General features: G+C 55.4%; 1 protein-coding gene and 1 long non-coding RNA gene across 5 annotated transcripts; one reads left to right on the plus strand and one right to left on the minus strand.

The window, feature by feature from the left end:
* The first annotated feature begins 1,443 nt into the window (after positions 1-1,443).
* Positions 1,444-22,474, plus strand: MAP2K3 (mitogen-activated protein kinase kinase 3). 4 transcript variants are annotated; one of them, XM_072349166.1, is made up of 13 exons: positions 1,444-1,556; positions 11,043-11,075; positions 11,312-11,375; positions 12,852-12,900; positions 14,846-14,959; positions 15,183-15,302; positions 15,709-15,825; positions 15,967-16,018; positions 16,738-16,865; positions 17,229-17,306; positions 18,544-18,683; positions 19,347-19,392; positions 20,044-22,474. In XM_072349166.1, the coding sequence occupies exons 1-13, from the start codon at positions 1,541-1,543 to the stop codon at positions 20,125-20,127; spliced, it is 1,041 nt and encodes a 346-aa protein (XP_072205267.1). In that variant the 5' UTR covers positions 1,444-1,540; the 3' UTR covers positions 20,128-22,474. The 4 variants fall into 4 exon arrangements, with proteins under 4 accessions (XP_072205267.1, XP_072205270.1, XP_072205268.1 ...); XM_072349169.1 differs by lacking the exon at positions 1,444-1,556 and adding an exon at positions 1,708-1,915; XM_072349167.1 differs by lacking the exon at positions 1,444-1,556 and adding an exon at positions 2,207-2,351.
* Positions 22,475-23,301: 827 nt separating this feature from the next.
* Positions 23,302-25,819, minus strand: LOC140258793 (uncharacterized). The gene is made up of 3 exons (XR_011905294.1): positions 25,711-25,819; positions 25,396-25,508; positions 23,302-25,238 (listed from the first exon to the last, which is right to left on the minus strand). It is a non-coding gene; the product is annotated as an uncharacterized lncRNA (long non-coding RNA).
* Between the last annotated feature and the right edge of the window lie 622 nt (positions 25,820-26,441).

The following is a 26,441-nucleotide window of genomic DNA, read 5'->3' on the forward strand; positions in this document are numbered from 1 at the left end:
TTTGCCCGGCTCTTAAAGGAGCCGCAACACAGTCGGCGCCACGCCGAGCCCCGGCGCCCCCGCGTGGGCGGTGCGGTCACGGGCAGCGCTGCCTCCAGGTAGTGCTGCGTGCCGGTAGTGCTGCGTGCCGGTAGTGCTGCGTGCCGGTAGTGCTGCCCCACGCTCGGTGCCGCCTGCTGCCACGGAGACGTAAGGAGCGGTTTGAAGGCGGTTGTGTGAATCACACCTCTGCAGTCCCGAGCGTGTGCCATTGCTCGCCCCCAAACCCGCTCCCGTCGTTGAGCCCAGACCCCAGGGCTGCTTCCCTTGATGGCACAAAGCCGGGAAGGCCCATCCCGTTCCCACCTCTGTGACACGGGCAGTGTGTCACCGCCCGCAGCCCGAACGTGGGCTTTGGGAATGCTTTGGCTGTGCTGAAAGGCGGTGAATCTGCCACGTCTCTCATTAAGGTAATTACCCCCACTATTAACATCCGTGATTTATTTCCCATTTGAGCTTTTCTAGTTTCAATTTACAGCTGCTGGATGTCAGCGCTGTCCCTGGGTCCAGCCCGGTCACAGGTGCAACCCCAGACCCCTATTTCCTGTCCCTATTTCAGACACACTTTCCAGCTCTCAGACCGATCAAACAATGCTCTGTACAGCCCGGATCGGAACTGCACGTGACTGCACGAGGGCTGCCTTTAGTCCCACCCCCTCCTTCGTAGCTGTTTGGCTCACGCTGGGAATTTCTGCCAGAAAAAGCTCGCTCCCCGTAGAGCAGATCGCAGCGATGCCGCCAAGGTAGGTCAGGGCTGGTTCACGGGAGACCCCGGGAGTGGGATCCCATGGGAATGCGATGGCATCGCTACCACCGTGCGGGGTGACGTGGCTGCTGTGGATCCCCCCTTACATCAGCCCTGCCCGGCACGTGCCTGGGCAGGTGAGCCTGATGCACGCAGATAGTTGGGGGATTTTCCAAGGGGGCTGTGGGGGGTCCTGGCTGCCCCGCACCTCTGATGCTGGACTGCAGCCTGTGCAAAGTGTATGTCAACACCCTGCAAACGAACGCACGTAGGGTGTTACGAGCTACGGCTTCTCCTTCAAGGCAGAAGGTGCTGTTTGCGCCTGCACAGGCTGTTTGCAGCAAGCTCCCATTTCCTGCACTTGCACGGAGGTAACTGGGAGCTGTGTGAGCACCAGGTAGTCCAAGTTCCCTTGGCATTGCGGTGATGTGCGCACACGGTAAAGCCCCAAGCAGTGCGGAAAGGAAAGATACGGAAAGGTCCCGCTCTGCGCAGCTCCCTTTTTGCCCGCCCCATTCACTTCATTCTCTCCACCTCGCCCGACAACCAGAAAATTCCCCTCGCGGAGGCGGGCGGGGCGGAAGCTCCATCCTCTCCCCCGTTCTATCCAATCATCGTGGCGCTTCCCCCGCGAGGGGGCGTGTCCAAGCCCTTTAGGCCCCGCCCCTTCGCTGTTCTTCCCCCGCCGCCGTCGCGCAGTGTAGGACAGCGCCGGGTCTCGCGTTGCGCCCCAGTGCCGCGGGGTCGTCGCCAGTCATGTCTGTGCCCAGAGGTAGGAGCGGGGCTGCGGGGGGTCGGTGCGGTGCGCGAGGGCTGCGGGCCGCGCCTCTAAGTGGTTCTTTGGGGCCGCCGTGCTCGGTGCCTGCAGCCCACGCTGCGTCCATAAGCGCGAGCGGGCGGAGCGCGGGGCCGTGAGCGCGGCGGGGCTCGGAGCTGCGGGGCTGGAAGCGGCAGAGCGCGGTGCCCGGCGCGGGGCATCCCCGTGTTGTGCGGGGCATCCCCGTGTTGTGTGTGGCGCCCTCGGGGAGGACACGGGTGGGTTTGGATCCCTCCCTGCTGCCCGTGGCTGTGTGCGACGTGCCGGGAGCGCGGCGGGGTCTCGGTGCCACTCGGGCCGCTCGCTGCCCCCAGGTGAGCCCTGAACGGGGGGGGGGGGTGAAGAGGAGGGGTCGTGGGGGACACGCGGGGCGGGGCGTGCCCGCCTATCGGCGCAATGAGACGCGGGGGGTTTCCTCGCTGCAGAGCGCTGCCCTGGAAACTGCCCGTCAGGCACCATGTGAGCAATGAACGCACCTCGGCGTGACTGCCTCTTTTTTCCCCCTTCTCCCCGCCCCCCCCCCCATAAAACGATCCGTGTCTTAAACGGAGGGAATGTGGACCTGAGTTTCCTGTTTGCTGTGTAAGCGGGGGGGGGGGGGGGGTGTGAATCAGCAGCGATTTACGGCGCTGCGAGCGGAGCTGCTGACTCACGGCTGCGGGTAGTGCCCGCTGCGGGGCCGCTCAAAAGGCGCTCGGGAGCGCGCCCGGCCCGCACCTCGCCGGGAGCGCGCGTGGATGGAGGGCCGAGGTGAGCGCTGCGGGATGCGCTCCGCACCGCGGCTGTGCCGTTTGTTTCCCGGAGCCGCTCCGTCCGTGGGATTATCGCGGCGTTGTGCTTCTATCTCTGCTATTCGTTGCCCTGCAGATGGTTTGTTGGCTGCTTTCTAGGGGTGCAGGCGGGATGGCGGTGGGTATCTGCAGCACGGAGCGTGACCCGCTGCCTTCTAGGGGAGTTCGGTGCTTTTAGGGTCGTGCCGCTTTGCGTTCCGTGCTCGGGTTGAAAGGATAACGAACGGGGAGCGCTGCCCGCGGCTCTCAGGTCGGATCCTTCCGCCCCAAACCTCGCTGCCGTCATTCGGGTGTAGTCACGGGGCCGTCTGCTGCCTCCGGAGTGTTTGGGGCTGCGCGTGGCCGCCCGTGACACGCGTGATAGGAATGGTGCCGGGCGGGAGCGATCCTGGCGCTAAACATAGCTGCTGAGATAAACACCTTGTGGGGATTACGCGGGGCTTAGTGCCAGCACTTCGGCTTTCTTCCTCTTCCCACTGCCCGGATCTGATCCCTCGCGGGGAGGGATGTGTGGGAAAGGGATGCGAGATAACGTGGAGCGCCGAGCAGCAGCGCTGGGGTTTGCTCCAATGTGCCCAGGCTCTCCCGGCTGTCCCGTATCGGCAGCACAGCCTCAGGTGTTTTAGGAGCTGTGTGGCCCTCTGTGCTGTGCGGTCGGTGGGTTCTCTGCTTTCTGGACTGTTATTGTGGCTGGGAGGCACTGTGGGGTTTTGACCCCATAGTTTTGCTGTCACTGTGCCGATATGGGCAGGCTGTTTGCTGGAGGAGCAGTGGGATGGGATCTGTTGTCTGGGGGAGGTTTTAATTCACCGACCAAAAGTTTGGGGTTTTACTGGTGTGACTCAGGGTATGTGTGGGGCTTGGTGCATTTGGAGGCTGAGCCAGAGGTTCTGGAGTGCTAGAATGGGCTTTTTCTAAAACTTACGGTGGAAACTGGAAGTTCCCATTCTTTTTCCTATTCTTTTCTTTCTATCTGCAGTCCTAAGGAGTGTCCATTGAAGGGGCACAGCTGCAGATCCTTCACACACCCCCTTCCCCCTTAAGGAACGTGCCAACAGTTGGGCACAGCTGTAGGTACCACCCCAGCCCCTTGCTGGCCCCTTTTGGCAGTGGGTCCTGGGCTCTCCTGCCCTGTCCTCAACAGGAATGGGATGGGGGTTTGTGGACCAGGAGCTGCAGGCAGACCCCTCTCACAGCTCAGGTGTGACATCAAGGCTGCATTTCTGTCTTTAGGGTGAGCTGCAGTGTCTTTGTCGCATCCCTAATGCAGGAGGGGATGGATGGATGGATGTTGCTTTGGGCACTGTAGGGATTGCTCTGGTGTGCTGCAGGTTGAGGGGAACTCTGTGATGTAAGGGCACAGTGGTGAGCACTGTGCTGGCTGCAGGCAGCTGGAGGTCAGAGTGCTGCTTCTAAGAACTGCTGCAGCAGCCCCACAGCTTTAAGATGAGTGGGGCCAGACTGTCCAGCAAGCTCCAGCTCTGCCTGTTGCTTCCTGCTTGGCTTCAGCATCTCAGGTGAAGTGCTTGTATATCAATCTATATAACATACAGATATTCAAAGGACAGCTTTCCTTTAAAAACATAACTTGAAGAGTAAGCAGGATGAGGAGGAGACACAAACCTACCAGAAATGGTTTGCAGAGCAACCACCCTTCCTGCTCCCCACACCACCACCAACAGAAATCTCCTTTAGGGAAGGAGGAAGCAGAGTTCTCACTGAAGGCCGGCTGCTGTCAGAGCCTTCTGGCCTGGGCTGTGGTTTGGCACTGCGCATCCCTGCAGCTGTGTGATGGATGTGCTGCATGTCTCTCTGTCCGTGGGTGCGGGATGCTCTCTGCCTCGGAGTGGCTGACATTATTAGGAAATGGAAAGCTTGTCATTATCGCTTCTTGTGCATCCTGAGGGTTCAGATTTCCAGGAAAGAATTCAAACCATCTGCAGCCAGCTCGGGTCCTGCTGCTGTCCCTGCAGTGGTGCGGTGAGCAGAGCTCTGTGCTCAGGCTGTGCCCCTTTGCTGGGCTCTCCCTGCAGGATTTTTCCCTGTTGTTTTATTCCTATTAGAGCTCACTGCTGGAGGCAGATCCGTGTTTGCAGGAAAGCTGAGGCCAGCTGTGCTTGTATGGTTAGCACTGTCCTGAGCCCACAGCTCTGCCTGCCGCTCCGCAGGGCTTCTGTGCAGCCACCAAAAAGTGACGTGGCTCCTTCTGCACAATCCGGATGTGTTTCCCGCAGAGCCTTTTTAAGAAAGTCACTTCTGGAGTTAGAAATCCCCCACTGCTGTGCAAGGCTCGGTTTCCCTTTTGAACTGCTGCCAAGTTGCACTTCAGCCAAAGAGGAAAGGAAGGGTCCGGTGCTGGAGTGCCGCTGGGGTGAGGCAGCAGCCCCGTGCACCCATTCCACTCCTGCTTGTGAAACCTCCGCAGCGGCGGGGTGTGCTTAGTGCACACATGTTTGTTTCAGAGGCTTTTGAGGTTTCCTCGGTCTCTGCAGTTAAACCTGATCACCCTGTGCTGTTGTCACCTTGGCTGCCCTGTGCCCCCGTCACACCCCATGGATTGCTGTCCCCACTGCAACAGTTTGCTGCTCACTGGACCTGAGCACAGTGCAGCATGAAGGCTGCAGGTGCACAGAGACAGCTCTGTGCTGTGCTCCCTTTGGCAGCATTTGTTTCCCTGAGGGCTGGAAGCAGCAGCACGCTGCCAAAAAAGGAGGCAGTGGAGCATGCTTTGTATTGTAGCTTTGCAGCCTTTCCAGTGTGTCCTGTCCGTGTTTTGGGTCAACCCTTATGACTTTTGGCTTTGAGCATCCTCAGCTCATTGGAGGGCAGCTGACACCTGTAGGGCTGTGTGCTCCCTTGCCTTGTAGCAGGGCTGGCTGTGCTGCTGCTTGGTGTGGGGATGGTGACTGAAGGAGGCGCTGGATGGAAGTCACAGGTGCGTGTCCACAGCGATTGGTTATCAGCCTGATGCATGCTATGAGCGCTCCCTTCCAGCTGCTCTCCTGCTTGTGCCACTTCTCCTCCTGCATGCCACGTTCCTGCAGGAGCTCTCCCTCAGTTTTGGATCATTTCTCATTGGGTTTCCCCAGGGGTTTTACAGCCGTTCCCGTATTGCGTCGCACAGCTTTGACGTTGCTCCGTCTCCTCCCAGCTCCGTGTTGCATCCTGCTCCTTTCCACGGAGCAAAAGCACTGGTTTCAGGCTCAGCCCTCAGGGCTTTTTTTGTTTGTCTTTTTGTTTGTTTGTTTAAAAAAAAAAAAAAAAAAAAAAGGCTGTTTTCCTTTAATTTTTAATTAATTTCCGTTTTGAAGTGGAAACGGTTCTTGGAAGCACTGAGTGAGCCCCAGGCACTGAGTCAGCCTCGGGGCTGAGCCGGATGCTCAGCAGCAGCCCCTGTGTGGGGTGCAGCCTTCCTGGGTACTCTGTTGGAAGGAAATGCTGCTTCCCACTGGAGCTTTGGGGACGGTGCAGAGAAAAATCAAATCAAATCTGCCGAAACAGGAGCTGTGCCCTTCCTGCTGCTGCGCATTGGGGCTGCCATGGGGCAAAAAGGGGCATTTCTGGGGACGATGCTCAGCTGTGATGAGGGAGGTAGGAGGAAGATTGCTGTGAAGTCTGCATGCCTGCTGAGCTCACATTCTGCAGCATGCACTGGTAGGGATTTGATCTGCCCCAGCAGCTGGAGCTGATGTGAATGGGACATGGGTGTCTGTCTGTCCGTCCCTGGGATGGAGGAGCTGTGGGGGGGAGGGCAGGAGGTGTGCAGGGCAGGAGCAGAGTGCAGTGCTGTGAGCAGTGGGTGCACCCTGCGTTGCTCCTTTCCTCTGTTTTAGCTGTGTGCATGAAAGTAACCAGGGGAAAAATGGGGTTAAAAGCAGTGGATGAGACCATCGGGTCTGCAGGGCAGAAATACACGTGCTGCTGCAGATGAGGTTCAGGTGCAGCGGGATTTCCTGCCCCACTGGTGATGCTGGCAGTGATGGATGGTGCTTCCAGCACTGCTCCTGCAGGGTGCTGCTCCCAGGAGATGCTCTGCAGCTGCTTTGTGCTGGGGTTTTGTATGGGTTTGGCTGCACCACTCTTAGTATGTGTGCAGTGTGTCCAGTCATGCCACAGTGTAAATCCAGCTGGGGGCTGCTTCTGAATTCCCCTGGGGTAGAGTGGGCTGTGCTGGTGGGTTTCCCTGAGCTGTTGTTGGGGTCTGTGTGCTTTGGGAGACGTTGGGTCCCAGGCTCCATTGCTAGCCCAGAGCATCTGTTTGGTGCCTCTGGCCCCATCCACCCCTGGGGGGGGAGAGGAGGGGGGGGGCTGTGTGAGCAAGGGAAGGGTGGGAGAGGGTCTGGCAGTGGGCTGCTGCTTGAGCTCATTGCTGTTGTTAAGGGTGTGCTCTTCCCCTCATTGAAGCCCAGCAGGGAGCGGTGGGTGAGGTTTTGAGCTTTGATTTCCCAGAGCCCGGCAGTGGGGCGGTGGCTGTGGGTACCCAGTGGGGTCAGCTCTGAGGAAATGCCATTTCCCAGCCGTTGTTCTGGTGCTGCCTGAATTCATAGAGCGTCTCCATCCTGTGCTTGGGACGTCGTTGTGGAGCAGCTGTGGTGCTCAGGGGGGACATAGCAGTGTTGCCCCCCTCGGGGATGGGCGCAGTGCCACCGAGAGCAGCTCCGCATCAGCATCCTGTGTGTGCTGATGATCTCTGCTTGAAACCGTATCCCAGGAGTGGGATGGCTCCCAGAAAACACCTCCTACGGTCCTCCTGGGATGCGTATGAGCACTATTTAAGCTCAGAGCTGCTCATGACATTGGTATGTGCCTGCACCTCGACCTCTGACTTTTTTTGTGCCTGTTCTTAGCAGTGTTTGATTTTGGAGGGGAAAAGGGGAGAGCGGTGATGCTGTGCCACGCTCTGTGTGCATGCATGCGGAGCAGTGGGTGATTTCTCCACCCCTCCCATGTTATCTCCAAGCAAAATCCACGCAGCCGTTTATATTTTGCCATCAGAGACGCCGTCCCAGTTGTCACCCGGGAATAGCTGCTGGTATTGTCATGGAACAATATTTCCACTATTTGTTGTGGTAATGGTTGTTAGTGGCACAGCAATTAGTGCTGCACCTGCAGCGCTGTGAAACCTGGCCTCGTGCTGCCCAGCAATGCTGCTGCGGGCACTGAGCGTGGGTGCAAGCATTTGCATCCCCCGTAACCTCCTCTGCATGCGGTAATTCTGCACGGGGCTGCGGGATTGCATTGCTCTGAGCCCTGTGCTGGGGTGGGCAGGGGCACCGTGGGGGTCTTTAGGGAGTGGGATGGAGCTCAGCTCCCTGCGAGAAGGGTGGGCAGGATGGGGATGCGCGGTGCCAACGCTGCGCTTCAATGGCTCCCGGAGCTGCTGACCCCCCCCTCCCTGGTTTCCTGTTGACGTCACCGCTATTTCACCGCTGCAGTTTGTACAACTGCTGGAGCTTTCGAGTGTAATCGGAGCGGAGCCGCTGCCCTCGGCTCGTGGGGTCCCTGTGCTGCGGGCTGCATCCAGCCGTGCAGCCCTGCTGCCAGCTAAGCGCCCTGAGCCCCCTCCTGCCCGCTGCTCTCCCCACCTCCTCACCCCCCTCAGTGCTCCCCGCTGCCGGCTGTGCGCCGTTTCTGTTCTTCATTTCTGGGAAACCATGGACAAGAAGCAAGGTACGTGTTGCAACTTCTGAAGGGCGTGCTGGGGGCGAGCAAAGGGCCGCTCCTGGTGCACAGAAGGGACGATGCAACTCCTTGGGGTCAATCCGTGCAGATTTCCATCTTTCTGCTTGCTTGGGGGGGGGTGAAGCTCTGCATTTGCCACCAAGCAGATCTATTTCTGCAGCCAGACATCTATTTTTAAAGCTCTGCAAAACCTGCTTTTCTTTTTTTGCACGGGGCTGAAACTCTGCATCTCCATTGCACAGAGCCAGCAGTGCTCAAGGAAACTCACAGGGCTGCACTTGCTCCCAGCAGCCTTACGAGCCTGTTGCAGCAGAGCCAGCACCTTGCTCCCTGCAGGCAGCTCAGTGCTGCTCGGAGCCTTATTCCCTTAGCAGTCTTTGTTTGAGGGGAGGTTGCATCATATATATATATTTTCCTTATTACATTCTTTATTCCTTCTGGCTTTCCCTTTGCAGCGCTGGGATCCACCCTTCAGCCTTCCGTGGGTCGAGGAGGGGGGGGGTTGGATATGCTCCAACCCCTTTCCCAGCACCAGCACAGCCCTGCAGCAGGGCTGGACCTGGAGCCTGGCGCTGGGGAGGTTTGATTTCAAAGGTCGGCTCGGGCAAACAGCCGTATTGACAGTGCTTCAGGTTGCCCTGCTTGCTTCTCTCCACCCACACGGAGTGGGAAAGAGAAACCTGCTGGGAAGAGGTGTGGGGGAACCGGGCTGGAGCTGTGGTGGCTGAGATGAGGGTTTTGGTGATGAATGAATGCAGTTCCAGGAAATGTCTGCTCTTAGCTGGTGGAGATTGCAGTGCAACGAGGGGGAAATGCCTGTTTCTTTTTCTTTAGGAGGAAATGGGGACTTTCTTAGCATAGAGGATGTAGTTATGTGCTCGTGGCATCACGTGGTGATGAATGTGGCCGCACCGGGGACTTCAGTCTGCTCGTGTCCCCAGTGCAAGGCTGGGAGGGACAGGGATGCATCCCCAGGCTGCCGTGTGCACGTGCTGTCACTTTCAAGCTGTGGAAGTGGCCTCAAGCTGCTGTGAGCAGGGGGTAACGTTCACAGGCTCTGTGCTGCACCTCCTCTCCTTGCAGCAACCCTGCAGAACAAGAGCATCCCCTTGCTTTCAAGCGATGGGGAGCATTCTGCTCATCCCAGCCGTGGGAGGGAGGTGCTGGGAGCCTGGCAGCTGCTGGGATGTGGGGAGCAGCTGCCCACAGGGACACTGGGATTGAATTGCAAGGTCGTGCTGTGCCTGTTCTGCTGTGCAGCGTTCCTCTGGCAGTGGGATGGGGCTGAGTATGCAGGTATGTGGGGTGCTGTGGTTGGTACAGGGAGAGCAGCAAGATGCAGCCCTGCTTTGGCTCCTGAGGGTTTGGGAGCAGCATCCCAGATGGAGAGCGGTGTATTTTATTTTGGTGTGGACTGATATGCTGAGGTGGGTTTTCTTGCCTGTGTAATTGGTGCTCTGGCTGCTATAGGAAGTGCTTTTTGGGGCTGGGCACAACCAAGTGTTGCTGCCGAGTGCAGGGCAGTGCTTTGGGGCTGTCAGAGCACAGGGCCCTCCTTATACAGCAGTGTGAGCTCTGCTTCATGGGGCATGACCCGTGCACAGAAACGTTGTGATCCTCCTGTGTGGTGCAGGGACCTTGCACAGGGCATCTGCTCATCCTGCACACAGCCACTCCCCCATACTTGCAGATGCAGTGTGTGTGTAAGTGTGTATGCATGGATCCCAATCTTAGGCTCCCTGTGACCCCGATCTGTGGGGCTGATGCTGCAGCCTCTGGCACAGTGTGGACGCTGCTCCCCCTGTGTGAGTCACTGCTGTGCTCCAACCCAGCGCTGTCAGGGAGCTGCACAGAGGGAGCATTGTGCTCCTGCTGGGGGTTACTATGGCAATTGGGGAGAGGGAGAGCAAACAGATGCTGTAAAATAGCAGCCAGGGTGGGGGGCATTTCAGGGTTTGGTGTGAGGGCTGTGCTGTGTGAAGGGGGAAGGCAGATGGAGGGCATTCTGTTGGTGCTGCCCAGGGCATGGGGTGCATTGAGCCAGCAGGAGTTGCTGAGCCCAATGTGGGGTTGGTTTGTGGGCATCCAACAGCTCTGCATCCAAAGGATGATGCATGCACGCCCTTGTCTGCATCTTGGGATGGAATTGCCTGCTCTGTGATCTCCCTCTCACTGGCTGCAGGAGGAAGCTGCAGCCCCATGTCCCAGCTCTGTGCTCTGCCCTGGCTGGCTGCAGGAAGGGAAGGCACTGCTGAGCTAGAGGGCATCATCTTCCATTTGGCTGCACTTTGTGTTTGCACAGCCAGGTATTTTGCAGGGCAGGGCTATTTATAGCTCCTTGTCCCATCCCAGCTGTGTATGGGGTTGGGAACAGCCTCATGGAGCAGGTGCTGAGACACACAGAGGACTTGCAGGGCTCTGAGTCTGGTGCTGCAAACCACAGCAACCCCTGTGGGGCAGCAGAGCTGGGCTCCAGCTCCTTTCTGTTTCAGTGCAAGGTCTCAACGTGTGCATACTTATCCTAGAGTTGTGGCTAGCAGCTCCTGCCCTGTGGTTCCCCTCGGTGGCACACGGGGTGTTCCCTCTCAGGGTCAGAGTTGCCAGTTGCTGTATGTGAGGTTTGGTGGCTTTTGTCCTGATGGCACAGAGCAGGGCTGGCTGCTCCCCTGCCTCCTCCAGCATACCCACAGGATCTGTCGCTTCCTTGTCCAGCTGGGAGCGTGCTGAGAAATGAATCAGTGCTTCCCAAAGTGGGATCTACTGGGAGCACATTGGGGTGCTGTCATTGCCTTGGGCACAGCCAGTGGCATGGGGACATCTGGTGGCTGTGTAGCCCAGGGCAGGGCTGGGTGCCAGCTACCCCATGGCATGTTCCTCTGCTCCTGTTTGTCACCATAAGGGATGTGTGCTTTCTATTGGGTGTTTTGGAGTGTGAGCACTGACCTGATGTCTCCCTGCTCTCTTCCAGATTCCAAGGGATCCCTGGAGCCACACAAACCAGGTGAGTGCCCAACAGACAGAGCAGCTTCACCCCCTCTCCTAAATGCCAGCAATTGAAATCCCCCCCCCCCCCCCAGAAGAGGAACCATTAATGGCCACAGGGGGTGAATAGTGCTGTGGGGGTGGCTGGGAGCAGGGCAGGACATGAGAACTGCAGAATTGTGCCAAAAGGAAGGAAAGTTTAATAAATAAATAAATAAAAACGCCCATTGCTTATGTGTGCATCTTCTCTTGCAGTGAAGGGCAAGAAGAAGCTGAGGATAACATGTCCTCCCATCAAGCAGCCCCCTGTCAACACCACGTAAGTGCCTGTTCCTGCAGCCAGTTCTAGGAGCTGCAGTGAAGCTGTCTCAGGCCATGTGGCCATAGAGGTGTTACCACATCAGCTGGTTGGGGTTTTTCAACTGGAGCTCTGGATTTTCAGTTATGAGAAGGAATTGTGTGCACACCGATTGTGTGTGTCTCTGGGAGCTGCCTGCAGGGCTAGGATGTGCAGCAGAGCAGCTCCTGCCCCATGCTTTGGCCTGTGTGTGAACCCACTGAGCTGCCCATGTTGGTGCAAGGAGGATTTGGAAGCCTTGTTGCTCCCCTCTGCTGTGCTTGGGGCTGGTGACTGACTGCATCTCAAGCACTGGGATTTCTCTGTGCCCTGTTTGCTGCTGCTTGGTATGTTGTTATGTTGGGGGAAGGGAAGAGGACACAGGACCAGGGTGGTAGCACTAGGTCTGACAAAAAGCAGATGGCTGAAATTCCTCCTCTATGATGCATCTCCACTGCTGAGCTCTCTCCAGAGAGCTGCAAAGCTCTGGGGGAGCAGTGAATCCCTCTCTGGGGGCACATCCCTGAATCCCCAGGCAGGGCAGATTGCCTGGAGCCAGGAGCTCCCTGTTAACAGCCTGCAGTCTGGTGTGCAGACAGTCCTGCATGCAGAGCTCTCTCTCTCCATGGTTGTGGCTCTCCTGTGTCCGAGTTTCCCCTGGAGCAGATGTCAGCTGCGGTTTGCAAGGTGCTTGCATGCCCAGAGCACTCCTGTTCAGACTGGTTCCAGGCCCCCACCATTCCTTTTCTCTGCTCTTTTCAAGGCACATTGCAAATATTTGCACAGTGCCAATGCTTTTGCTGCGAGCCCGAGCACTTCCTTGAAGCTGCTGCAGTGCTCTGATGGGAATGAAGATGCTGAGCAGATTGCCCAGTTCCCAACCTGACAGTGTTGGAGGACTTGAGCACAGGAGCAGTGCAGAAGGGGCAAAAGGACAGTGTGTGCCTTAAACCCCATACTGCCAATAGCAGGGAATGGGTAGCCATGAGGAGGGGGAAAAAACCATAAAGGAAGACTTTTGCCTACACGGTGTTGTGCAAAGTGTGACGTTGCTGGCTGCTCTGCATGCCAGGCTGCCTGGAACAGGCTGTCAAGAGTACACAAATGACTCAGTGCAGAGGAATTACCTGTTGTTTCCTAGGCGTGTTTGGGGCGACGTGGCCCGTGCTGTTACAACACCTGCCTGTCAAAACACGACAGCTGCTCCTCTCCCCACATGGGGACGGTTTCATAGCTTCGATGCAGCCTCACCTTGCTGCTTCCTGGGCTTCTGCTGGCTCTGTGGGTGGTGGTGGCTCGATGAAAGCCTTTGGGAGCATTTGGAGGGGGTTGGTGTGCACCCATAACAACGTACTGTGGGAAGCAGTGGCTGAAAGCACCTGGGGGCACATGAAACCTGGCACTGCAGGAGGGGAGTTTTGAGGTTGTGCTTCCTTCTGATTCCTTCTCTCCTTTCAGGCCACCAAGGAACCTGGACTCCAGAACCTTCATCACCATTGGAGACAAAGTACGTGTCAATGTTCTTGTTTCCAAGTCTGCTTGTTTCCTGTATAGGATAGTATGGATCACGCTGCCTTGTCAGCTTGTCAGGTCGGATCTTTGTGATCCCAAGCATCCTTTAAGCCCCAGTGTCTCCTCATAATGCAGCCTCCTGGGATGCATCTTTGAAGGGGGATGAGGTGTCCTCAAGCAGGACCTTTCCCCAGTTGGTGCGGGTTTGTGCTGGTATTGAGAGCATCAGGGGGACAGGCGTGTGTGGGGCGAGGCTTTGCCCTTAATGGGATCCTGCTCCTTTGGCAGCCTCCTCACTCTTACCCAGCCTGGCTGTGCCCTGCTGTCCCAGCCCACGTCCCCTTTGTCCCCATTGCTGCTGGCATTCCACCAGAAGCTGGGCTCAGAGCTTCTCTCCAAATCCTTTCCAAGCTGCCTGATGAAAAACGCTGCTAGAAATAGCTGCTGCCTCTCTTTTATTTCATTCTCTTGTTACGGGCTCTCCTGGGGCTGCAAGTGACCTAAAAATACGGTGTGTTGGGTCAGTCCCATCCTTGGTGCAAGGTTTTAGGTTTTGAGGGGAGAGAAGCAGCCTGGGCTGGGTGCAGAGAGCAGCCCTGCTGCTGGTGTTGTGTTCTAGCTGTTGTTGTGTGTACTGATAGCTTGGGGAGAGGCTGTATGCAGCAGCCTGGGCGCAGTGTGTGCAATGGGAGAGCAGCCCAGAGGCAGCTCTGCAGGCTGTGCCCTCCCTGCTGTGCATTGTTCCACGGGGTTCTGCATCTGTGCCCTGCCTGCCCTGAGATCTGCAGCTCAGGTTTGCTCTGGGTGCTTCAGAACAACACAACATGGGATGGAGGAGTGGTGGGTGTATGGGCAGCTTCGGGTTGTGAGATGAAGGGTGACTCTGGGTCCATTTGATCCATGTGAAGCAGAGGGTAAGGGGTGCAGTGTGGGGTTTTGTTGGTTCATCATCTGGGCAGGGCTGTGCTGGTTCCTGGAGCGTGCTGGGAACTGCCAGCGTCTGGGGAAGCCTGTGGGTAAATGCCAGGAACACAAACACAATGCCCTGGAACAATTCTAGAACACGTGTCCTGAAAAGCACCACTGGGTCCTTCCTGGAGGCCCCTGCAGGAGCTGTAAGCCCACACTGTGCCTCTGCCCAGGGCAGCAGCAAGGTGGGGGCTGCATGAGCCCTCTGTAACCCCATTGGATCCTCTGTCCCACCTGGGACAGGTTGACACTTCCCCATGCCATGCAGCAGAGCTTCCTGCTGAGCTCAGCCCCTGACCTCCCTCAGCTGCCCACCACCCCAATCTTGTCCAGATTAGTAGGGCTGCTGGCTAGCATGGCCACTAGCCTGGTAGCCCTGGCTCTCAGCATGCTGCTGCCCTTCTGCTCTGGGTGCAACGCTGCTTCTAACGCTGCGCAGTGCTTTTCCCACCCTTTGCTGCTACTGGGTCAGTTTGGCATCCTGGTGTTATTTTTGTTCCCTGGGACCGGAGGGAAGCTGCAAGCTGGATGAAGTCCTGCCTGGTTGAAAGAAGGTCTGTAACTTATTAAGAGCGATGAATGCAGCCTCCAAAAATAGCCCGTGTCTCACTCCAGCAGCACATGCCCTGCCCAGCAGAGCAGACAATTACAGGGCAACGTGTGTTGGGGGAAACTTGTCCGTGGGATGTGCAGAAACTTACTGGCAGAGAGGCACCGAGCCTTGGGCCTCTTCCAGTGACATCGTGCCCTTTGGTATATCTCAATCTCTGGCTTAAAAGTGGTATTCAGTGTGCCCCAAGGAGCCAAAAATACATCCATCTGTTCTAAGCATGGTGGGCTGCTGGGATCCTGGAGGTGCAGTGGTTTGGGCACGCTCTGTGTGGCTGAAGTGCAAGCAGTGGACTTTGCATTTACAATAAATGTGCTCCAGCCTGATTTTGGTTTGATTTTTATTATCCCACTCCTTACAGAACTTCGAGGTGGAAGCTGATGACCTGGTGACTATTTCAGAGCTGGGCCGGGGAGCTTATGGTGTGGTGGAGAAAGTGAGGCATGCTCAGAGTGGCACCATCATGGCCGTGAAGGTGAGGATGGCTTTCTCCTGGTGGGGCAGAATGGGGACAGAGATGGAGGTTTGTTGGGTTTGCCAGCTTCCTGTGTCCCCTTGCAGCCCAATGTGGCACTTAGGTGGTGCCATCCATTATGGTGCTGTTTGTAAGAGGTCATCTGGGCATCTCTGGGGTGATGTGTTGGCTACAGAACTCCACCTACATCAAAACCCTGTTTTTTTTCCTTAATATTTCTCAGAGGATTCGTGCCACAGTAAACACTCAGGAGCAGAAGAGGCTGTTGATGGACTTGGATATCTCCATGAGGACGGTTGACTGCTTCTACACCGTCACTTTCTATGGAGCCCTATTCCGAGAGGTGAGGGGCTCTTGGTACACAGCAACTTGGGTCTGTGCTTGTCCTCTGAATGCACAAAACTGTCTCAAACCACCTTTGTTTCCTACAACCAAAGTCGGTTGGTTGAGGTGGTGCAAAGCCTGAGTGTTGCAGGAGGCAGCAGGTCCCTTTCCACGCTGCAGCAGCAGGTGCCCAAGCATGCTGGCCGTGGGCTGGGCTGGATTTCAAGTAGGACACTCTTGGAAGTGGCACTCCAACATCAGTGCCCATTGCTGTCAGGTGCATGTTGGTATGTGGTTGGCAGCAGCTGCACCACAGAGACACTGGATTGCCCTGGGTGGAAGCACCGTGTCCATCTGTCTGCCCTCACTGTGTTTCTGGGGGTGGTTTGGAGAATTCCCTATAGCTACTTTCTTTCCACCTGCAGGGTGACGTGTGGATCTGCATGGAGCTCATGGATACTTCCTTGGATAAATTCTACAAGAAAGTACTGGAGAAAAAGAAAACCATCCCGGAAGACATCTTGGGGAAAATGGCAGTGTCTGTGAGTGCCTCCTGTGTTTTGTGCCCCTCTCCCTTAAGCTTTGCAAGCTCTTCACATGCTGTGGTTTGCCCTCCTATAGGGGTTTGCTGAGTGCTGAGCTACGTGTGGCTAACGGTGCTCTCTTGTTCTGTTTGTCTGCAGATTGTACGAGCTCTGGAGCATCTGCACAGTAAACTGTCCGTAATCCACAGAGGTGGGTGCTGAGTCAGATTCACATAGTGTGCTGCAGTGCAGTGTGTTATGGGAAGGCTCCTTGCAGGGAGATGTGTGATGTGTGCCTCTGGGATGCCTACTCTTGGGGTCTGGTAGCACTTGGGGGCCATGGTGGACACACTTAGATGCCTCAGGCCTGTTCCAGAGGTGTATCCTTCATGCATCTGCTTCCTTGAAGTTCTCTTTCCCCTTTCCACATGAGGGGTTGAATATAATGACTGAATTCCTCACTGTCTAGATTTCTGTAGGCATCTCTGACTCTGAGTACTGAGATGCATTGCAGGCAGCCCTTGGGGACAAAATCCCGTACCCTTCCTGGCTGGGTAGTTCTGGCAAAGGGAGAGCTGAAGAAGACCTTGAAAATCACTGATGGACATCATAACAGCTGGGTCCTGCTCTTCATCTTAACACAGTTCATTGTGTACTTGTGCGCAGGTCATGATGGGCCTGAGACGTGCTGTCCTGAGAGCTTGGTTGAGTTTTCAAGGCTGTGTTTGGTATATAAATTCCTTCTGAGGAACTGCACCACAGCATCTTATTTCAGATGCATAAGGGCCAAAAGGGGGGAGGTTTGTTCCTGGTTTTTCATCCTCATCCCTTCCGTTCCCTCTCAGGTCATCAGGGAGTTTCTTGTACTATCCCAGGCTCCGTGATACCTCTACAAAGGCACCATCTGTTCTCTTGTGTTCTTTGTTGTAGATGTGAAGCCTTCCAATGTGCTCATCAACAAGGAGGGACATGTGAAGATGTGTGACTTTGGGATCAGTGGCTATTTGGTGGACTCAGTGGCGAAGACGATGGATGCTGGCTGCAAACCATACATGGCTGTAAGTGTGCTCGTGTGTGACCCATCCAGCCTCGCCTCAAGGAGGCTGCTGCTTAGAAACTGGTCTTGGTTTTCCTCTGTCCTGAGGTTGAAACCATCACAGTGTGCTCTGGGTTTCCAGACTCAGCAGTGCCCTCCAAGCATAGCAGGGATGGTACAGGGTTGGGGAGTGCTTGTGGAGGTGATGTGGAGTGGGACGTGGCTCTCACTGGTGCCTGCAGATGCAACCTCAAACCCTGCCTCTGTGGGGATGTGAGCCAGGGGAATCTACCCAACCTGGGTTTTGGAGACAGAGATGGGCTGTGTGTGGTTTGCACTGTGGAAATGAGACAGAGCTGTAATATCTTCCATTTTGCTTTTGCAGCCAGAAAGAATAAATCCTGAGCTGAACCAGAAGGGCTACAATGTGAAATCTGATGTCTGGAGTCTGGGGATCACAATGGTAACGCAGAGGCACTGTGATGCTGGGGTCTGTGTTGGGGGCTCCAACCTTGGGGTGGTGTGTGTGGTTAGCAACAGCCCGGCCTGTGGGGCAGCTCGCGGCAGCCAACAGGAAGGGGAAATGCTTTCAGTTCCAAAATTGCAGCTGCTCAGGATGGTTCCTCTGCCTCCTGCAAGAAATGGATCTTTCAGAAAGCAGCTGAAATCTGGCATGGGAGGACAAAGGAAATCCCAGCTGCTGGCTCAAAGGGAGCGCTGCCTGGGAACACTTCTGCTTTCCAGCAGACTGTATCTCTTGCTTGGACTATTTCCCTGTAGTTTTCCTGCACCTTTTTAGCTGTAACCTTTATTTTGAACACTGTCTCTCTTTGCATCTGTGTGTGCTGCACAGATCTCTGACAGATATTCCCTCTTGTTATCCCTGTGCTGTGCAGAGCAGAGCTGGGCTGGCTGCGAAAGCAATCAGCTCTGGCTCTGAGGTGCAGGAAGCTGTGGGGTGGGAGATTGTGGCAATGACGAAATCTCTGAACTCTTCCAGCACTGGATGGGAGAGGGGACCTTGCTGAAAGCCTGCCAGCCTGCAGCTGGATGCAGCCCCGACCTCATTCCCTCTAATACCTTCCTCCTGGGCTGGCTTCCTGTTTTGTTTCTTTTATTTCTGTGGGGAGAGGGGCTGATTGAAGACCAGCCCTGTTAGGGCTGTTGAGCTGCAGGACTGATCCCAGCTTTATTCATTTCTCACATCCCATCTCCTGGCCCAAGAGCTGCAATGGGCTTTTTCCTGCTGGAATGAATGATGGAGCAGGGATAACTGCAGCAGTTTGGCAAAGATCATATTAAGTTGTATTCTAAAGCTCGTTTCCTCTTGGGCTCATGGATCTCTTTGTGCCTAGCTCATACAGCCTGCAGCCCAGAGGGCAGGTTATGGTGAGAAGAGCACTCCAGAAGCCAGTGCAGAAGTAGCATCAATGCTGCTTTGATATCTTTTTAAATAGCCCTGTTTTACATAGATTTGTCTGCTTCCTGTCAATGCATTAATTTGCTGAGCAGGCCTCAAAAGGAAGTATTTTTTTTCTTGCCTCAAGGTCTTTGTATCTAAAAAATGGGGGTGAGGGGGAAGGTAGTATGACCTGAATTGACAATGGTTTGTTAGGAGGGAGGCTTTTCAACTAGAATCTACACTTGTGCAGCCTCTGATGTGGGGCAGCCCCGGTGTCTCACAGTGTCCCTGTCCCCAGATCGAGTTGGCCATCCTCCGTTTCCCCTACGAGTCCTGGGGCACCCCGTTCCAGCAGCTGAAGCAGGTGGTGGAGGAGCCCTCACCACAGCTGCCCGCCGAGCGCTTCTCCAAGGAGTTTGTGGACTTCACGGCACAGTGGTGAGTGTGGCAGAGGCTGGGCTGGTGTGTGAGCAAAATGCAGGGCTGGGGTTGGCTTTGGAGCCTGGTTCTCCCCTCCTTGCTGTACTGAGCTGGTGTGTATTGCTGCAGCAGGATTGGGTTTTGTTGCCCAAAGGGGTTTTGCTCTCAGTGTGACTCATCCAGGCTGATTGGAAGGCACAGAGGTTTCTCTTCCCGTTTTACCATTGGCGCTGCTCAAGTGTTGGTGGTTTCTGGCAATGTGGTGGTGGAACAGCCCTTTGGCAGCATGTTGGTGCCTCTGGGTGAACCTGGTTTGTGGTTTTGTGGGTTCCACGTGCCGGAGCTGCTCCCCTTGGGTGCCCCCTGCTCCTGGCCTGCTTGGAGGTGCCCCCAAGCTCTGGAATGGATGGTGGGATGCTGCCTCCTCTCCTTCCCAGCAGGGCTGCGTGTTTCTGGCTTTGGCATAATCCCAAATCTGCCCTTGTGGTTCCCTGCCTGTGTGCTTCAGGGCCACGTGGTTCAGCTCAGAAAGAGAGGAGTGGGAGTGGGTGCTGCCCATCCAAAGTGAGGTGTGGTTGGGGAAGGGGGAGGTCCCTTCTGATAGACCACGTGTAGGGGGGAAAATAAAGTAAGAAAAGGTCCTACAGCCTCTTTATTTTTTTTTCCTTTTTTCCCCTTCAGTTTAAGGAAGAACCCCGCTGAGAGAATGAACTATTTAGAACTTATGGTAAGTTTGGGGGCTGTTTCTGCTGTCTTCCATCTGGTACATGAAATGTGTTGGGGTAAAAGGGCCTGGCCAAATGGTACAGCAGGACACAGAGGTGATTTCCAGGCACATGGTGGGATGGGCATAGTGTGTCTAAGGGACAGCAGTGTATTGAGTTTTGTGGGTGTTACAGGGAAGGCCAGGCTGGATGGATGTCAGGAAAATGTTCTACCCCAGAGAGCAGTGCTCATGGAACAGGCTGCCCAGTGCAGCAGGCACAGCCCACACTGCCAGAGCTCAGATCTGGGACTCTGCTTTCAGCCATTGGGTTATGGTGATGCTGTGAGGAGAGAGTTGGGCTCGATGGCCTTTCTGGGGCCCTTCCAACTTAGGGTATTCAGTGCTAAAGGCCAGGCTTTCTAGGTGTTCTCTACTTCTGTCCCACCTGCTCTTGGAGAGTTTAGGTCAACCAACCCAAATGGTGGTAACGCAGCTGGGGATTAACCTGGAAACACCAAACCCAAAAGTATTCAGCTTTAAGCTGAAGGATGACATCCATGGGAGCCTGTAAGTGATGCTGGTGCCCACTTGGCCAGTGCTGTGACACTCCTGGGGCTGCTTTTGAACTGCTCCGTGCTGGGCCATGACTGATGCCTTGCTTCTTGTTGACAGGAGCACCCCTTCTTCACCCTACACGACACCAAAGAGACTGACATGGCCTCCTTCGTGACAGAGATCCTCGGGGAGGACTCTTAACTGGAGCCCCACTGTTCCATGCAGTCCCCACGGAGGAGCAGATGAGGACTTGAATTCGTGGTGGTTTGCACAACTTGTGTTTCTCAGTCCCCGGACAGCTCTGGGCACAGCCCCCGTCACAGTCTCTTTTCTCTTTGCCTGAATTCTTCGAGGAAGAGCCTTGGAAACCAACACCTTCACCTTTTTCAAATGCTGAGGGCACAGGGCAGGGGGATGGTGCCCACAGTGTCCAACCTTGGCACCGTGTGTGGGGGAACTTCTGCCTTTCTTCCCCTTTGCTGCCTGAGGTTGGCAAAGAGAGAAAACGCTGCTGTGCTTCTGCCCCCAGCCCCTTCCCCAGCATTTTGCTTGGCTCCCTGCCTCACATTCCTGAGCAGCGCTGCAGGGCTCTGTGGGCACTCTGCTGTCCCTGCACAAAGCCATCTTGATGGCATCTGGGTGACCCTTCCACACAGCCCCAGGTCCGGCACCCCCTTCACTGTGTGACCCACTGCTCTCCTGCAGAGGAATAAAAGCATATTCCCACCACTTTACCCCACCGTGAGCAGCAGCCCCTGCTCTCCTGCTTCCTCCGTGGACCTTCTCCTGTGTGCCCACCCTGGGGCTGCGTGGCACTGGAGGAGGTGGGGACGGTGGACATCTACCACCACTTCTCATCCTGCAAGGAGGATGCTGCTCCACCTCTCCATCCTCTTTCCCCCTTTGGGGCTCATGTAAGACCTCACACTGTGACCCCATCACTGCCTCCATCTGTGGCCACGGCTGTCGTCTCAGCCCCAACCCCTGTCAGCCCAGCACAGGGGCTGCTGCCAGTTGTACATTTTGTGTCTCTATATATAATGGACTTTGTGACATGTTTCTGGGTTTTACTGCACTTGCTATAAATTAAAGCCCTTCTGTGTGGGTGGGAGGAGGGAGGAGCGCTTCCTTCTCCGCTTGAGAATCCGCTGTGAGCCCCGCTGTGTTCCATCCACGCTGTGGGACCGCAGAGTGAACGCACCGCTGGGGGGGTATTTTATTATTAATAGACTGAGTTTTCAGAGGGATTTTTTTTTTTCCCTTTTCTAATATATTTGTGTGTGTGCGCTCTCTCTCTCTATATATATTATATATTTTTAAATCAGTGATGATGGTGTGAATGTCAATGTGGCCAGCAATTGCGGTGCTGTGACCAGCAGTTTCCTGGTGAGATTTGGGGTGGTGGCTGAGGTTGCTTGAAAACAAACTGTCCTAAGATTACGATTTCTTTTGTAAGAAGAAATGCATCTATTTTTGAATCGAATCTTTAAAAACAAACAACAACAACAAAAAAAAACCCAACCTAACGTGCTTTTTCCTGAACTTCCTGCCCTGGAGCTGTGGATGTGAGGGTGCATTCCTCTCATTCAGGGTCCTTTCCCCCTGCTGACCCCACAGCCCCGCACCCTTTGGGATGGAGCCAGGCTGGGCTGTGCCTGGGGACATAGTTCAGCTCCCAGGAGAAGGGCTTAGGGCAGCACACGGTGACTTTCCCCCATGTCTCACCCTGTCCCCTCAGTGCATGAGTCCATAGGAAACAGCACAGGTGGGCACAGCACAGTGTGAGCAAACCCTGCCCTGCTTTGGGCTGACCCTTAGATCCTATCGCTGCCTCCTCGTGCCCAATAACGTGGCTGATGCTCTCCACATCTCCCCTTCAATCCCACCCTCCCCCTCCAAAACACCCAGTGCTCCCTGAAATCACACATCACCAGCCTGGTAGGACAGCTTGGCAGCTGAGATGCTCACTTGTAGGTTTTTCCATAGTTGGTCGCTTTGGATTCCTTTTGATTTGCTGTTAAGCTTTTGTTTTTCCTTTTATCTCCTCGCTTTTCTCCTCATGGAGAAAGTCCTGACTTAGTTTTGGGGAAGGGGAGCACCTGCCCTTTCATGTGATACCATGGTGGGGGTTGGGACCCACGGATGGAGCTTTGCTGCTTGGTTGGGTCCTGCTGCTCGTGTCCTCCTGCCATGCACGAGGATGATGATAGATCTGCTGCCCTCCAGCTTGGCCTTGGGGTGGGAGAGAATATTAGGAAAAAAAATCTTATCTGAGAGAATGATGGTGTGTTGGAACTGCTGCCCAGGGAGGGGAGGGGTCACCATCCCTGGAGGTGTTCCAGAACCGTGGAGATGTGGCACTGAGGGATGTGGTTTGCTCTCATGGCGGGGGTGGGTTGAGGTTGCTTTTTGGATCTGAAAGGTCTTCTCCAACCTGAACGATTCTGTGGTTCTGATGCAGCCCAGAGCCCCCCCCCAGCCCTGTACTGAGCACAGTCTGTACCCGTCAACCCCTCCTTGTTTTCAATAAAATTCGCCCCGAATATGCCCTCTTCGTGTGTCGGAGCATCCTCGCTGGGTCGGGTCCACTCGTGACACTCGGGTGCTTTATACCGCCCTGCTGCCAGCAACGGGACGAGGGCACCGTCCCAGGGTGGCCGCGAGGGGGAGGCAGCGGGCAGCGCCGGGGGTCTGCGGGGCCGCGGCTCCTTTAGCCTTGGCTGTGGGATGATAAGCGGGGGGGCTCCATCCCATCCTTAGTTTTGCCCCTATGAGACCTCCCGCGGTAGGAGAGGGGGGGACACGGGTGGGGTTGCACGGAGGGGTGGGAAGCCTCCCAGGTGTTGGTCCGGCGCAAGGGGGAGGGGGGGGCGGCTCAGCGCTGAGCTTGTAGGCTCCTCGTTTCAATTAGCAGCTTAATGGCTGCATCGAGACCCATTAAAGATGTAGCAGCAGCTCCGAGGAGAGAAGTTCAGCGGAAGCAGAAAATTCATCGCATCGAGTTCCCTTATTAGGAGAAAAGGTTTTTGTTTATTCTTTTTTCCCATCATTTTTTTTCTCCCCAGTTTGCCTCAAATACGAGCACAAAGAGGTTATTTCTGCCCTCTCGCTTCCCTGCAGGCACATGGTGGGGTGCATGTGCCCAAAGCAGGGCAACCCCTCAGTGCAGAGACAGCACAGCTCATCACACCTCAGCCAGCCCAGCAGAGCAGACATGGCACCATCGGATGGCATCTGGCCCTGCCCTGTGCTGAACTGGCTGTGATGGGCACCTTGTCCCCCCATCAGCTCTCACTGTTCATGATGGGAGCTGGAGGTGCTCCTGGAGAGCTGACTGCGGGGAGCTCTCTGGGCTGTTTATTTTGCTCACTTTTTCTTTCTTTCTTCCTTTCCCGAAGGTGGCTGGGGTTGTATGTAGGGCAGGGTTGGGTTTCTTTTTTAGGTTCAAGCAGCATGTGGGCACCTTCAAGATCGATAACGTAAATCAGCGAGTTCACACAGGGCACTGGGTTGTGTGAGATGTGCTCCATCCTCCCCTAATAGCTGTCTCAGCCCAGAACCTTCCAATGCTCCCACTCTGATAGCACCTAAGGGCTAATGAGCTGAAACTGCAGAATACCAATGAGACCTCAGCAATATGGATTACCCTCCCCACCCCCAGCCAGGCAGCTGAGCGGCCCTGAAATCATCCCAGCTGGCCCCTGGGGTGCCTGGTGCAGCCAGGGGAGGAATGGCCTCAAAGTGAAATGCATGGGGGTGGGAAGGGCTGTGCTGCCCTCAGGAGCTGCTGAGGATGCATCTCCTGGTACTGCTCTGGTTGCAGAATGTGGGTGCTTTGTTTGGGGTGAGCAGAGCTCCAGTTTAACTGTGCACACCCAGGTGGTCTCCCTGATAATTAGCCATTATATAAATAAAGAGTTAACAAGTTTTGCACTGTTCGCAGCCCTGTCTTGGGCGAAGCACCTCCAAGCCCCTTCTTTCCATCTGGTTCGCAAGCCCAGCCCACACACGGGCAATGGGCCCAAAGCCTGTGCATTTCTGGAGCTGCTTTCTTTCTGCTGCCCGCCCCTGGGACTTGCAGCGAGGCCAACAGCAAACCCCCCCATGTTGGGGTGCTGGGAAACCAGGGTGAGCTGGTGCACAGGACCCCAAAGCAAAGCATAAGGAGAGGCTGGGTGAAAGCTCCCATCTTGCCCAGCAGGTGCTGCCCTCCTCTTGGCTCCACGTTCCTGCTGCTTTTGCAGAGGTGAGGGAAACATGGAGGCTGGAAGAGGAGAGCAGTGCGAAGGCTGAAAAACATGGAGGACTGAAGCAAGCATCAGGGAGGTGCTGGGGTTCCCACAGAGGTCACCTCCACCCACCTCCCCCGCAGGACCCTCCAGCTTTGCCCAGGGCTGCCCAGCCCCACACAGTACCCCTGGCCCACTGCATTAACCTTTCTGCACACACCACGCGGTGCTGGCACCAGCTGCTGCCTTCCAGGCACGTGGGCAGAGGGCTGCGGAGCAGCCCGGGTGGCTTTTATGCTTGATTTGCATCTCGGAGCTGCATTGGGGTGGAGGAGGTGGGAACCTTGATGTAACCAAAGCAGTTACCTCGATAGCAGCTTTGCTTTACTTAGTGTAACTCCTGGCTCAGGGATGATGAGATCAACTTCTAGAGTGACTGTGCTCCTTTCTTCTTATGCAAAATGAGGTCGTGCAGCCTGGGTTTGAGGTGTGCAGTGCTCAGAGGAGTGATGCAGCAGGTTTGGAATTCCCTGGGTTGCACTGACCCTCATCAAAGCCCCCACACAGCATCTCTGCTTGCAACAGGTCCTGCATGGCCTCGATGCTGAGGAATGAGTCGGAGCCGTGCAATGGCAAATGTACCAGGGAAAAGGAAAATTGCTTTAAAACAGCTGCACCAAAATCTTCTCCCCAGCTTCATTTGGGTCCTGGAGCCCACCAGCTTTCTGTGTGCACACCAGAAGTCTGGGGAGCCTGGAGCAAGCAGGGGGTGACGGCCTGCTTGGGGCTCCTGTGAATCTGAAGTGGCACTTTTCTCCCCCAAACCCCATTCATTGGTGACAGAGAACCCCCAGTCCTGGGCGTGTGGCTGCATCTCACACATCCAAGGATGTCAACCCCAGTTCTGGGTGTCAGGATGGGACCCAAACCTCTCTCCTTTTGCTGTGGCCTCTGATGAAGGCAGGCTCTTGGCCATTTCGTGGAGTCTTTGTGTTGCAGGAGTTTCGTCCACCTGTGTTCCTGACACAGGTGCCAATGCTTTGTGGCAGGGGTTGGGCTCAGCTGTACTCCTCTCACACCTTCCTATCAAAGAAGCAGAGCAGGAGCTCAGGTTAGAGGCATGTTGCTGCTGGCTGAGTGTGTGCTCAGAGCAGAGCTTCTGCCGAGGAGCAGCGTGCAGCAAACCCTGCTGTGAGCAGAAACACTCATTTCCAAACAAAACACAGCAAAGACAACTCACCAGGCAGCGCTTCCTCCTTGCAGTATTTACAGCCCTGCTTCCAACCATCCCTATGTGGCTTTGATACGGCATTTCACACCCAGTGTTACTGATCATTTCTGCTTCTCTAGGGGCTTTTATTGAACCAGCATTAATCCCCACAGCAATGAGTGCCCCCACCCTGCACCCAGCACCCACCCTGGCCCCACTGCTGCTCTAGGCAATGCAGCATGGAAACCCTCACCAGCCCCATCTGTACTTTGCAATACAAAGGAATGCAATCAATAGGAATTTGGGTTTTGATGTATTTTTAACCAGGTGGGATCTCACACTCACTCTGCCTTTGGGTCTTGCTGGGGATCTGCAGCAGCTCAATACAGGGGCTGCCCCATCCCCTCAGAACCACGTGTCCCAATGGAGTCAGAGCTCACCCTCCCCATCACCCTGCCTCACCCTGAGCTTCTTTAATTAAAGCTTTCAGAATGATTTTCCCCTTTATTCCCCCAAATCTTCTCCTTAATTAAAATCCCAATCTGGCCCAGCGAGAAGCAGCTGTTGCCTCTTTGCTGCGTGCTCATGTGTTTGTGTTGCTGCTAACCCAAATGCTGGTGGTATGGGAACAGCATAGGGAGGAGCACTGCTGTCACCTGTCCTCTTTGGCACCCAGGTAGGTCCCCCCCAAAAGAGGGATGTGGGACCCCATGGACACCCTGATGAAGCAGTGCTGGCTGAGGACCGCCCTCGCTGTTACCTTTATCAGATGATGAGTCTTTTTTTAATGAAACTCATGGGAAAAAAAGATAAAATAGCTTTGACAACTGATGTATTATTTCACCTCTGATTTACCAGTGCATGCATTTTTCATTCATGGAAGTGTCTGATATGCAGATTTATTCAGAGCAAAACAGGTACAGCACTTGATGGATCTGTTCTTGCAGTGTGCTTATGGGAAAGGGACTCAGCTGGGCATGGCACCGTTCCCTAGGCAAGCCCCAGGTGTTGTCCCCAAGGTGAACTAAAAGTCTGACCAGCCTTTTTCCCACATGCCTGCTGCCCAGCCCCATAGC

The sequence above is a fragment of the Excalfactoria chinensis genome, chromosome 14 (assembly GCF_039878825.1).
Source record: "Excalfactoria chinensis isolate bCotChi1 chromosome 14, bCotChi1.hap2, whole genome shotgun sequence".
In the NCBI taxonomy this organism is placed as follows: domain Eukaryota; kingdom Metazoa; phylum Chordata; class Aves; order Galliformes; family Phasianidae; genus Excalfactoria; species Excalfactoria chinensis.